Raw genomic sequence first — 12,890 nt, forward strand, 5'->3', positions numbered from 1 at the left:
GTGACAGTTACAGTGACAGTGGGAATGCACTGTCCCAGATTATCAGCTAGGGCAGTGCTTCTCAAGTGTGGTCCAGAACTGTTTGCTACCAGTCCATTAAGAAACGAGGCATTTGCATCAGAATGTGAATCAGCAGTTTTCTCTCTATCATTAAAACTTTACAACAAAGATAAACTCTGTAGCCGATCTTAAAGTTATCTCTAGATTTAAATGATGGTGCATGCGTGTCGGTAGGTCACTAGCTAAAGGTCGGCACACTGAGTTATACAAATCTAGAATATGATGAATGATACTGTAAACAAAATAAAAAACAAACAAAATTGAGAAAATAAGAAAAATTATAAACAGGTTCCAGAAAGTAAAAGAACATTTGATATGTTAAAAAGTTTTGAAGATATATATAAAAACTCTAGTAAAACACAGCAAACTATTTGAAACAAAAAATGTGATCTAGAAAGCTTTAGATTTTATCAGGCTTTTTGTCTATGTCTTTAAAAAAGCACCTTTAAAGAAGATTTTGGCCTAAGAGTACCTGCAATTCCATAAAAGCTTCTAAATTCCCCATATCAAAGATAAAATCTCTTACTAGTGTTTCTTTAGTCTTAATTTTATTAGTGTTTACTTGCACGCTTTTTAATAACTTTGTGCACTTCTCCTCCAAACAAAGTCCCACCTTTAAAGGGAGTAACAGCCAGCTTATTCTTAGAAGCTGGATTAATTTTGCAATCTTTCAGCCACAGATGTCGACGACCCATAGTAGAATAGCCCATAGTATGGGCAGCCATCTTTACTTCATCAAATGCAGCGTCACAAAGAAATGAGGCTGCGTCATACGTTTTGCTCAAAATTCCAAGTGCCTGGTGCATGCAACTAGGATCTGAATTAAGAATTTGTGCAGCCTGACTAATGTCTGCCTGCATAGCCCGAACAACAAAGGCAGTGTGGGCTGCAGCCTGCAATGCTGATGCTGCAGCTTCATATGTTCTACAAAGTGCCAAGTCCAACTGTTTATCACAAGACACAGTGGAAGCTGCCTGAATACCTGCTGGTGGAGTGGCTTCAGAAATAAGCCCCAGAATTTCATCATCTACTTTTGGAACTGATAATATACGTGATGCCTCTCTGGAAGAAACTGGATACTTGTGTGCCAATGAAGGCAGCTGCCTGTCAACTTGCTGCCACTCCTCTTCAATTACTTTTAAAATAGATTCATGGAATGGAAAAGACAGTTCTGGGGCATCTATTTTATGATGTGATTCTTTAGGCACTTCTATGCCTAATGTAGAGAGTGAGCGAGACACAACAGTTTTGGCAAAAGGGGACATCAGTTCAGACGCAGGTATATTTTGCAGTCCCACAGAGGAACCTGAATCCTGCTCAACTGACTTCTCACTGAGTCTAGGGAATTTCCGTGGAGGAGAAAGGGATTCAGTTTCTTGGAAATTAGATTTATCAATTCTCTTCCGTGTGTTTTCTAAATCCAGTGGGGGTGAAGAGTTAGAAGTTCCAGGCAAACTACCTACCCCACCCTGGACCAACAGAGAATTGACATAATCTCTGATTGCCTGAGCAAGTGGTGGAGAAATTACTTGTGAAGTCTCAGATTCTTCTAGTGTTTTTCTTTCACTGGAAAGACTCGACTGCTCTGAAACATAAGACCTCTCAGCACTAAATGGCTGACTTCCACTTCTCTCTCCACCGAAAATATTTCCTAGTATATCTTTGTAACAAATATTGGTGGTTTCTTTTATCAGTGAAGGAGAAGCTGCAGCAGAGACCAACATAGCAGCAAGTTCATGCTGAGATGATGTCGAAGAATTTTTCTCTAAATAACTATCAAGGCTAGACTTGGAGGAAAGCAACAAATTCCCTCCAGAGGCTAACTGTTCCCTGCCAGGCAAGGTTGTGGCACTAAGAGGTTCCCTAGACGAATCTCCCTTAGCAGTATATACTTTCTTAGCTGCCTGTCGTTCAGTCCTGCCCAAAGGAGGACGTGTGGAGATTTCAGGAAAAGAAATACCCTGAAAAAATCCACCAGAGGGAGTAGTTGGAAGTTCAGAAAAAGGAACAAAATCCCTAGTGGACTTCACTTTCTTGTGTTCTTTCTTCTTTCCTGTAGAGGCAAAAGAGGCAGGAAGTTTAAGCATTACTTTTGTTTAAGTTGGTTTTATTCTTTGCCTCTTTGCTAACATTAGTGCTGTTGAAGGAAAAGACTATATATTTCATATTCTGAACAACTAATTTGACAGACTATGCCCTGGCAGGCAACGCTTATAGAGTTATAAACAATTTGAGTCAAATTAAATAATAACTGGAAATGATAAACATGTCATACAAATTAAAACTTTATAAATAGCCCACTGCTGCTATAATTTAAAAGGTCACCTATTTCATGTAGTATTCACGAAAATATTTAAATGTAGTAAAGTTCTCTTAAAATAGTCTACTAAAATATGTCAAAATATTTGGTTTAAACTTGCCTGGAAATCAGATTATCTAGCAGAAATTGAAAATTTAAATGCCTAGCAGTAGAGAACAGAGAATGCATGCCATGTGCAAATACTGTGACTATATATTAAGTATGAGGAATAATAAAACAGATATATGTATCAGTAAGATGAGCTCTCAAAAATCTAACATCAAAGAAAGGAAAGTGACAACATTTAGCATGGTATTGTTTATATAGATTTTTTTTTTTAAAGTTGAAAACAGTAACATGTATTAGATGCACATGAAACATTTAAAACCTTAGAAATATAAGCATCACATTAAGGATAATGGTTGCTTTGGAAGTGATGATATTTGAAAGAGGTAAGGGGGGACTACTTGTAATACTACTCTTAGAAAAATGAGATTTGAAGGATTTGAAGGGAAAAAAGTAAAGTTACCTAGAAATTCTAGGTGACAGAAATTTAAGACATTTATACTTTTTTGTTTCTTAGAATTCTCAACAATAGGTATTTAAGTTAAATTAATTGGAGGAATACTGTAATAATATAAATAAAAATTACACATATCTCGCTAATATTTCAAATTTTATTTTCTTCATGGTTATGGTATCTTATGAATCTGAAAAAAATACATAGTTTTGATCAACCTCATAAAATTTTACCTTCTTCATTGTCACTGTATCGATCGGAGTCATTACTTCCATTCTGTCTTGTATTTTCTGAAGAAGAAATTGTTGGCAAAGGAGTAGATGATCTTGATTCTGTTCCTTGTTCCCTCAGTTTCAATAGCTTTTTCTCATAGAGCTTCCTGGTTGTTCCTGTATTAAGACAGAACATGTTTTAGTACTTCTACTATTTTATTTAAGATCCAGCTCAGCATTAACTTTAGAAACATTAAAATGTTACTTTCTTTCCTCTACTAAACTTAAGTACTTAAAAATACTATGTATGGATCATTTTTTAAAGTAGGTAGTTTTTCTGGGTAACATGTGATTACATTTCTTTTTTTTTTTTTAAGAGGCATGTGGTTTTTTTTTTTATATTATTTATTTATTCGTTTGTTTTGTTTATACATGCACTGGGTACAGTCAGAAGCGCAGGAGGGTGAGAGAATTCACCAGAGCCAGAGCGGGGAGCAGAGCAGGCAGAAGGACCGAAGCACACTGCTGAGGGGAGCAGCAGGCGGCAGGAGAGGTCTGCGCGCCATGTGGGACCCTCCTCCGGTGGCCGGGGAGCAGCCGGGGATGGAACCGGCGCTGCAGAGGCCGCGGGCAGCTTCGCAACCCAGCGCTCAACCGCTGCGCCACCGGGGAGTCCCTACATTTCTTTTAATAGCATGGAACACATGGTAGATTGATACGGGTCTTGAAATAGATCACCTAGAAAAGAGCCAATGGAGTATCTTTGACTTAAGTTTCGAACCTTATATATTTTCTCCATTACTATGTAACAGAGCCCACCTTTGTAGAAAAATAATTTTTAAAGACCAGTCTGTACTTCTCCGAAGAAATACTATGATTCAAACCCTACCTGGGCCTCCTGGTGGAACAAGGTAAGATACAACCTATGAAGCTTACTACAGCCACTGCAGCACAAGTTCAATCCCCGGCCGGCCAGGGAGCAACCCACATGGTGCAGCAGACCTCTCCTGCCTTGACCGCTGCTCCCCTCAGCAGCATAGTTCAGTCAGTCTGCCTGTTCTGTTCCCCACTCTCCTCTCACTCCTCACACCTCTGGCCTGTACCCCTGTTCTTGTATGCATAAATAAATCTTTAAAAAACAAAACAAAACAAAAATAAACCAAACAAAACAAAGGGCCTCTCTGGTGGCACAGCAGTTGAATGCCGAGCTGCGAAACTGCCCGCAGCTTCTGCAGCGCCGGTTCAATTCCCCGCTGGCCAGAGAGAACCCCACATGGCGCAGCAGACCTCTCCTGCCTCACCTGCTGCTCCCCTCAGCAGTGTCTTCGGTCCATCTGACTGTTCTGCTTCCGGCTCTGGTGAATTCTCTCACCCTCCCGCACTTCTGACCTATACCCCAGTTCTTGTATAAATAAATAAATAAATCTTTTTTTTGAATGAATGAATAACCCTATACAGTTAGTATGCCTACACATACCTATCTAGTCATGGGGAAAGTCCTATAACATTTAACTACTTTGCAGTTAAAAACAACCCTTTATGGAAAGTGTTACAAATTAAAATTATAAACCAATTAGATTGCAAAGTAAAATATGATTAACAAATTTTTAACACCCGAATTTCAACACTAATTTAAAAACAAAATTAGTTCTCATCTTCTGTTTCAAGCTAGCTGTATGTCTTTCTGACTTCTGTAAAATTAATAAAGTGAACATATCTTTTAGAAACAATACATATCTGAAAATGTTATGTAAGTAGTCTTGAGATGAACAGCTAAGGAGGGTGTAATGCTGGTCTAAGGGTACAAAATTTGATTATGCAAGATGAACATGTTCTGGGGATCTAATGTACCACATGAAGTTATAGTTAACAATAAGGTATAATAGACTTGAAATCTGCTAAGTGGTATCTTAAGTATTCTCACTACACATTCTGGTGGGATATGTTAATTGGCTTGACAGTGTTGAACATTTCACAATATATTTATCAAAACACCAAACTGTAGATTTTAATCATGTATAGTGTTGTAAATTATACCTCAGTAAAGCTTGGGGGAAAAATGAACAGCTGGTATACAATATGTAATTTCATGTACATGATACATACACACATAATACACATTTTCACGTCTTCTTTTGGAATTTGAATGAAAAATTTAAAAAGATTATCAAATGTCTGTTGGTAATAACATTAGTAGACTTATAAGGACCAACTTGGAAGCAGTATATTAAAATTTAAAAAGGAAGACAACATTCTAAATCCTTGTTCGTAACCATGCCATGGTGGGGAAAAAAATCCTAAATCTCCAATGTTTAAAATTTAATCTAACACAGGAAAAAGACTTTTTCTCATCATTAGATTATGTCAAGACCCTCCAAAATTAAGTCATAAATAAACAGTGCTGAAAAAATCAAACAATGGAAATTTAGTTTCTCTAGCTCCAAGTTTTTTCCTTTGCTCTTTTTCTTTGGAGGGTGGGCATTATTGTTAAATTCTAATCAGTAAGACTTTTGAAAGGATACTTTTAATGATAACTGAAAATGAACATTATACTAGAGTTGAATAACTTCAATTTCTTAACAAGTCTGTCTCCAACTTACTGATTGAAGTCAGCCAGCACTGTTATCTTAGATTTTCCTCAACTGTAATATAATAATCACATATCTCCACCAGGTGGTGTGATATGAGCACAATATGAAACAATCTCAACAGATAATTTTGCTGATTATCAGGTTTCATTCCATCATTTTATCACCCTCATTTACAGTTAAGGAAACCGAGGATCTGGTCATATAAACAATTACTAGCAGACTGGCCATTAGAACCCAAACTCAAAACTGCTCAACAAGAAACAATTCAGGATACTGATACTTCAAATTTTATCAACTTACCTACAATAGGACCAGGATTCACCCCATATTTCACAAGCTGATCCAGAAGTTCTTCATTAGTAAGCTCTGTTACGTCTAGATCATCTTTATCTTCAACCCTGGGTTTATCAGTTTTCTTTGTGGCTTTCTGTAAACAAAGTCCAGTTACTTCCACATAAATTAAAAGATGTGTATTTATCATACAAATAATACTTTCTACAACATGACAATTCATTGTCATGTCGACTTAGAGTTCCATCAGGCCACAGCAATTTGATTAAAAGGTAACTTATCTTTGAAGATGTTTTCTAAGTTTGAAGATGTTTTCTAAGTTCAATTATACAAACTTTACAGCCAAGCAAATAACTTTTAAAGATCTTACTGTTACAATGGTCCATTTCTGGCTAAACTATTCAAGGATGAAATAAAAAAAAAACTCAAGAGCAAATAGACTGGATTTTAAACATTTTCACGCAGGTAACTGCAAAATACAATATACAACTGGCCTCTTTCCATAATCTTAAAAAACATAATCTAGAAAAGTTTAAAGACTTTACCTTATAAAGTCTTACTTATATTTACTTAGTAAATATTTACTTAGTAAAGTTATATATAAAGTGATTTCTTTTAAGTTAGTCTATCAGAATTTAAGATGTCCAAACAAATATTCTAACATAATGACCTTACTAGCCAGTTTATGACCAATGAAGGTAGCCAGACACTTCATGGCTACATAAACACCTCTGACAGTTTTGTCACATTTAGTTCTATATGACTGTTTCACCGACAGAGGAACTTGGAACAAGCTTTGAGAGAGAAATTTCAAAGGAAGTTTTCAAAATAATTTTGGTAATGGCAATTATTTATTGGAAAATAAATATAAAATCCCAGGATTAAACAGAAGAGAGCAAAACATGGTTATCTTTTAAGTTTGTAGCAAAGAGCCTTACTAATCTCAGAAAGCAGCAAGATACAGAACAAATATATAGCTGTTTAACAAGGGCCATGTATATCAAAGCCAATTTAGGCCCACATTATTACTTAAGGCAGAAGAGTCAATACTGCATCCTAGAAATTGAAATGGTGAAATCATAAAGTATGGACTGCTAACTTTCCAATGATACTGAAGGGGGAAAAAAACAGGCATTATTTGGCCATGCATTAGAATTTGTTCATCAAATAAAAATTGAAACCATTAAAGTACTATAGATTGTTTTTTTAAAGCTGCTAACAACAATGACGTCAATTCAAGAGAATTCTTTAACGAACAAAACGGCTGTGAAAAGTGAGAGCACTTCCAGAAGACTTTAATATACATATTGCACTGATTAGGAACATCACTCTCAAATGTTGAAGCAACCCACATGGTGTCATCAAAATAAATGCCGAGGTAGTCTGAGTCCTATATGTCAGTCTTAAAAAAAAAAAAAAAAAACCCACAAAAACAAAGTCTTGAATACTTTAGAGAAAAAACTTTTAAATCAAACAGATTTGTGGTTAGTGATCCACTTGAACTTTCCAAAAAGCATGGATAGTTTGGAGAGAAAAACTTTGCTTAGTATAACAACTACTTTAAATAAAAGAAAATCAATCAATTATAATTACTTATAATCCTTCCCAGCAGAACAACGTTCAAATTTTACTACCAACAAAACTGTAACTGCCTGAGGGTTTCAAGAAACAAGCTTTTTCTTCTCTACATGGTGAATTCCTTAAGCAATCACCCCTAAATTGACTTGTTACCAAACCTTCAAAAATTTGCAAAAACTGCCCCTATGAAAAAGCCTCACCCCATTCTGATTCCTAAACCAGGGTCTGAGTTCTGTATTTTAATTTGTATCTTAGGTGATCTGGATGCAGCATGCAAGAGGATAGAAGAAAGCAGGACATCTAAAATTTCAAGAGTGTGACACCAGATCAGGTACTCCACGGATGTTAGGTTGAATTAATTAATCAAAGTGGCATTTGGGGGTGGTAAAATAAATTCCGTGTTTCTTAAAAATATATTTCTCATCAAAACACCACAAAAGCTTATCAAATCAAAGCAGAAAACCAACTCCCTTGAATTTTTACAAAAAACTACAGCTCTACAGAGAAATCTTAAGCGGCCAATAAGCTGACATAAGTCAAATAGAGGAGGGGTTCATAACAAGGTCTCAGATTTTCACTTCTAAGAAAATTTCCAGGAAAGTGGCTATCAAATTGTCAGCAATTTCAATTAGGGAGACCATTTAATTATACTGATTTCTGCCTCCAGAGAGCTTTTTACCTTTAAATAAATCAATGTAATCTCTTAGTTTGATTCAGTCAAAAAAAACCCAGGACCTACTATATGCCTGACACTGTTCTTGTTTCACTGTAGAACTCTAATATTTATAATGTCTTTTTCAATCAGAACCAACAGTTCTAACCCTTGGATTCTGGACAACAGAACTGACTAAGGTCAGCAGAGGGTCAATGGAAGGGGTTTAACAGACTGTGGTGGAGGGATATTAGTACTTTGCTGTGGGCATGGTGTGATATTTGTAGAAATGTGAACCTGTAGTCCTAAAACATACACATTGTTGTAAACCAAATTTATTTCTGTATCACCCACAAGCTCTATCTTTAGTAGCAAGATGAAGTTTGACAATAATTGTTTAAAAAAAAAAACAAACCAAAAACTCACTGATCATTTATTGGGTACCAAGTTGCATTTTAAGTGTCTTATATGTATTAATTTACTATTCCAAAAAATCCTTTGAGACAGATACTAACATCCTTGATTTACAAATAAGGAAAATGCAATCAAAGGTTGCACAGCTAATTAGAAAATCTGCATACTATGCTGTACAGTAAAATTCTAAAGACTTTATATCTATATATATGTATCACTTTAACAAACTTACCTGGTCCAATTCTGAAAAATATTACTATCACAACAGTGAATTGCTCTGGCAAAATTCTGAAATTTCATGTGATAGGTGTCAAATGCTGAGCAACAAACACCTTCAGATATGCAACCTCATATAATCTTCAATCTAATTAAGCAGCTATTAGAGTATTTCTGTTTTCCAGATGGGAACTAAGCGTCCAATAGGCAATATTCATTGTTCAAGGTCATCTGAACAAGTGGAGACCTGGAATATGAATTGAACTCTGAATGATGTCTGTACACTTAACACCTAGTATGCATGCAGTGGTCAATTATTTGATTAATATTTACCATTGCTAATATTTTTTGTTGTGCTAATACTTTTTGTTGTGCATCGCTAAATTATTTCCTGTTAAGAATTCATAATCCGACGGATCAGACCATTCAAGAATACTATGTTCCTTCAGATTCTGAAAAGCTACAAAGGTTTGTACCTTGGAATGAAAAGGCTGATTGCCAACTCTGTAAATAACCTAATTTCTATTTTTTTTAAAGATTTATTTATTTATGCAAACAAGAACTGGGGTAAAGGCCATAGGTGTGGGAAGTATGAGGAATCACCAGAGACAGAGTGAACAGAACAGGCAGACAGACTGAAATAAACTGCTGAGGGTAGCAGCAGGGAGACAGGAGAGGTCTGCTGCGCCATGTGGGTAGCTCCCTGGTCAGGGTTCGGAACTTGTGCTGCAGTGGTTGCGAATAGCTTCATACGTTGCCATCTTAACCCCTTGTGCCACCAGGGAGGCCCTCACTAACCTAATTTCAAAGCTAAAAATTATGATATCGATGCACAAAATAAAAAGCTTTCAAATAAGAAAACTAAAGAGCAATTTTTGGATATACAAATATTTTATATCACACCAAGTGAATATAACTGTAGCGAAAGATCAAAGTTTCTCTGTTAACCCACAAACCCATAAAAGGTGGTATATGCCATGCCTTTAGCTAAATCCACATCAATATTTCATTTAAAATATTAAAGACTGCTTATCTGCAACTCTCAAACATAATGTGATTCTATGCTGTTACTCAAATAGGACTAGCAACAACTAGAATGTAAAATACTGTATTTATAAGAGAGTATGAGAGTAAAAGGCATGTACCAACATTTACAAATGCCGTAAGCTTTTTTTCCTGTAGAAGTATTCTCCTTAAGCCTGATCCTAAAATGTCTGTCAAACTCCTATATTAAGTTACAACTCACTGTGCTTTAAATTTAAACTCAACTCAATGTGCTTTAATACAGAAAATGTTACTGACCAACTATCACTATTAACTTTTTTCAAGTTGTTGGGTAGCACTGAACCTGCTCAAGGGCACACACTTCTTTGTTTTAAATACTCCAGGTAGACGACTAAAATTTAAGTCACTACATATTTTTTCTCTGTATAATCAAACATTAAACTAGGACTTAGTATGTCATTGATATACAATGTTCTCTTAAAACGTTAATTCCTTTTACCCAGAACTTATGCACAGGGCTGGCCAACTTGGGCAACATGGAAATATGAGCAAACAAACATGATTATGCAAAACAAAAACTACAAACCAAGAAATTAAATTTCAGTGGTGGTTGGAGTCTACAGAAATTGATCTCCAGTAATTATGAACACGCCGTATGAACTGAAAAATATTGGCTAACTGAACTGATACTAAAATTTTTTACATTCATGTCATGTCTTCTTACACCTCAAAAACCACAGGGTAGATTAGGATGCATTGTTTTACTGTCTTTAAATTTTATTTATGTATTTATATATGTCATACCATTGTTCATTTTTGTACAATATTTGCTTTCTCCTCTCAAGAGTAGTCCCAATAGAATTCCCACCACCGATTCACCGGTGCACCGGCACCAAGGTCCCTCCCTCCCCCTGCAGAATGTCTCTGATTTATAATTGCCTGTTAAAAACACATCGATTTAAAATTAACACACACATCAAAACTGAAATTGTTCTTTCTGCTGAAAACAAATCAACTCAAGAACAAATAATCTTATTATAAACATGCAACCAAAAACTTCCCTGGTTCTACAGAAGACCTGCTGATTTATATGTTACACATTTCATTTCAACCAAATTTTACTAAAATAGTTTATTACTTTCTTTTGCAGAGGGGTTGGGGAAAAACAGGTAAGGGATATGGTCTACTTCAAAAGTAAACTATTTATGATGTAAATTGGCTTTCTTCAAACCCACCCAAAACACACACCAGAAACAGTAAGATGCAGTTAGTCTTTTCTCTATGAAACAGATATTTACTTGGAACTACGACGTGCCAGGCAGGGACTCTCGATTTCTGTAACTTTTCTAAAGTCCAGGATAAGAATGTAAATTTAGATATAGGAAATCGTTCTCCCGTTTCCACCCGAGTAGTCCAAGAAACCACAGCAGATTTTAAAAACTAAAGTTAAAGAACACAGAGGGCCGTGTGCTTTGACAGGAGTCCTTCCAGTAATTAGCAACAACTTGAAACCCGCCACCCAAGGCTCACGCGGCGTGTCTCCTCCACCACTCACAGCTTTTCCCGCATGCTCTTAGGAAGGCTGGGCCCCAGACACAGCCACCCCGGAGCAGCACCCAGAAACCCAGAGAACAAAAGCCAACGATTCCCAAGCAAAAAATATGCACTTGCTGGAGCCAATCTGGGATTTCCCGAGGATGAGCTATTCCCAATCTCATCAGCGCTGCATCGGCCTGTCAACAAGCAAACATCCTCCTGATTCTGCAGCTCTCCTTTCCTCAGGCGGAGTTTACCAAAAGCCAACACTCAAACTCCCCAACCCCAACCCTGCTCCACTAACTGGGGTTTCCAGGCATCTGCGCGTCCGTGACGACGGCCTGAAAATGCCTTAAAAAGCTCCTTTGCGAGTAAGGCCGTGCCCCCCAAAGACAGCCGGCGGCCGGCGGCGAGCAGCACTCCCCAAAACACGCAAACGGTTCAAAAATCCCTCCATATGCAAAACCCTAAAAGGGCGGGAATCTTTAATTCAAATTTTTGATTCGAAATGGGTCGGCCGCAAACTGCCCTCCAGGGAGCGCTCTGTCACCAGCCATTTCGGTTAATAAAGCGGGAAAACGTTCGCGAGGCACCTACGGCAGTTTCGGGCTGAGCCTCCCCCAGGCCTGGCGGGAGGGGGTCGCGGGGTGCACATCCGCTCCGGGGGGCCGGGGTGCCCCAAGCCGGCCGCGCGCGCCCCGCGCCCCCCAGCCGACGCGGAGCTCACACCGCCCCGGCCCCCCGCGGCCAGACGCCGACCCCGCGGGCCCCCCTCAGGGACGCCCGGGCCCAGCAGCCCCCCTCACATCCCCCCCACGGCCCGCCCGCTCGCGGGGGCGCCCAGCGGCCGCGCGGGGGGCGCCCCCCGCCAAACGCCCGCCTTTGTGGCCCCGGCCGGGCGTCCTTACCCTGCCGACGGCGGCCCGGCTGCGGCCCACGGCGGCCGCGGAGCCCAGGACCGGGGTGGGCTCGCGCTCCTCGTCGCTGGAGAAGTCGGGGGGCCCCTTGCTGTTGGTGCCCGCGGCCGGCGGCCGGTTGCGCGCCGTGAGGTGCTGCAGGTAGAGCTGCACGTACACGTCCTTGCGCTGCTCGCCGGCCGGGAGCGCCACGTTGTTGGCCACCAACTCGCTCTTCAACTTCTCCTTCGTCAGGACCGAGGGGTCCTCCAGGAACTCGGGCATCTCGGCGGCGAACCCCCTTCCCCGCAGCCCTCACTCCCGCGCTCACGCCGGCGCGCGCGCTCCTGGCCGGGAAGGGGGGGGCGCGCTGCCGCCTCCGAGCCTCGCGGCGGCCGCCGGCACCAACCCGCGGCCTCAGCCCACGCCCGCGCGCCCGGCGCCCGGCGCCCAGCGGACACAAAGCCCCGGAGCTCGAGCGCGGCCCCGGCGCGGCCAAGCCAGAGCCCGCAGCCGCCGCAGCCCACACACACTACAGGCCGCCGCGCGCCGCCCGCTGCGCCCACGCCCCAAGAAGGCGCGCCGCCATTGGCGGGCGGCGCGAGGAAGCGCGGCGCTGA

The 12,890-nt window shown here is 39.9% G+C and overlaps 1 protein-coding gene across 1 annotated transcript; it reads right to left on the reverse strand.

Annotated features, from left to right (window-relative positions):
* Positions 1–250: 250 nt before the first annotated feature.
* On the reverse strand, positions 251–12,675 carry TMPO (thymopoietin). Its single transcript, XM_084254755.1, has 4 exons — positions 12,283–12,675; positions 5,983–6,109; positions 3,113–3,268; positions 251–2,113 (listed from the first exon to the last, which is right to left on the reverse strand). The coding sequence occupies exons 1-4, from the start codon at positions 12,553–12,555 to the stop codon at positions 612–614; spliced, it is 2,058 nt and encodes a 685-aa protein (XP_084110881.1). The 5' UTR covers positions 12,556–12,675; the 3' UTR covers positions 251–611.
* Between the last annotated feature and the right edge of the window lie 215 nt (positions 12,676–12,890).

This window comes from Talpa europaea (assembly GCF_964194135.1).
Source record: "Talpa europaea genome assembly, chromosome: 15".
Classification (NCBI taxonomy): Eukaryota; Metazoa; Chordata; class Mammalia; order Eulipotyphla; family Talpidae; genus Talpa; species Talpa europaea.

Bases quoted from the DNA above. Each gene is read 5' to 3' on its own strand.
- TMPO (XM_084254755.1), bottom strand. From the start codon at position 12,555: ATGCCCGAGTTCCTGGAGGACCCCTCGGTCCTGACGAAGGAGAAGTTG. The intron at 6,110-12,282 runs GTAAGGACGCCC...CTTTGTTTACAG, and splicing joins GCCGGGCCGCCGTCGGCAGG to AAAGCCACAAAGAAAACTGA. The intron at 2,114-3,112 runs GTAAAATTTTAT...TTGCCTCTACAG, and splicing joins ATACAGTGACAATGAAGAAG to GAAAGAAGAAAGAACACAAG.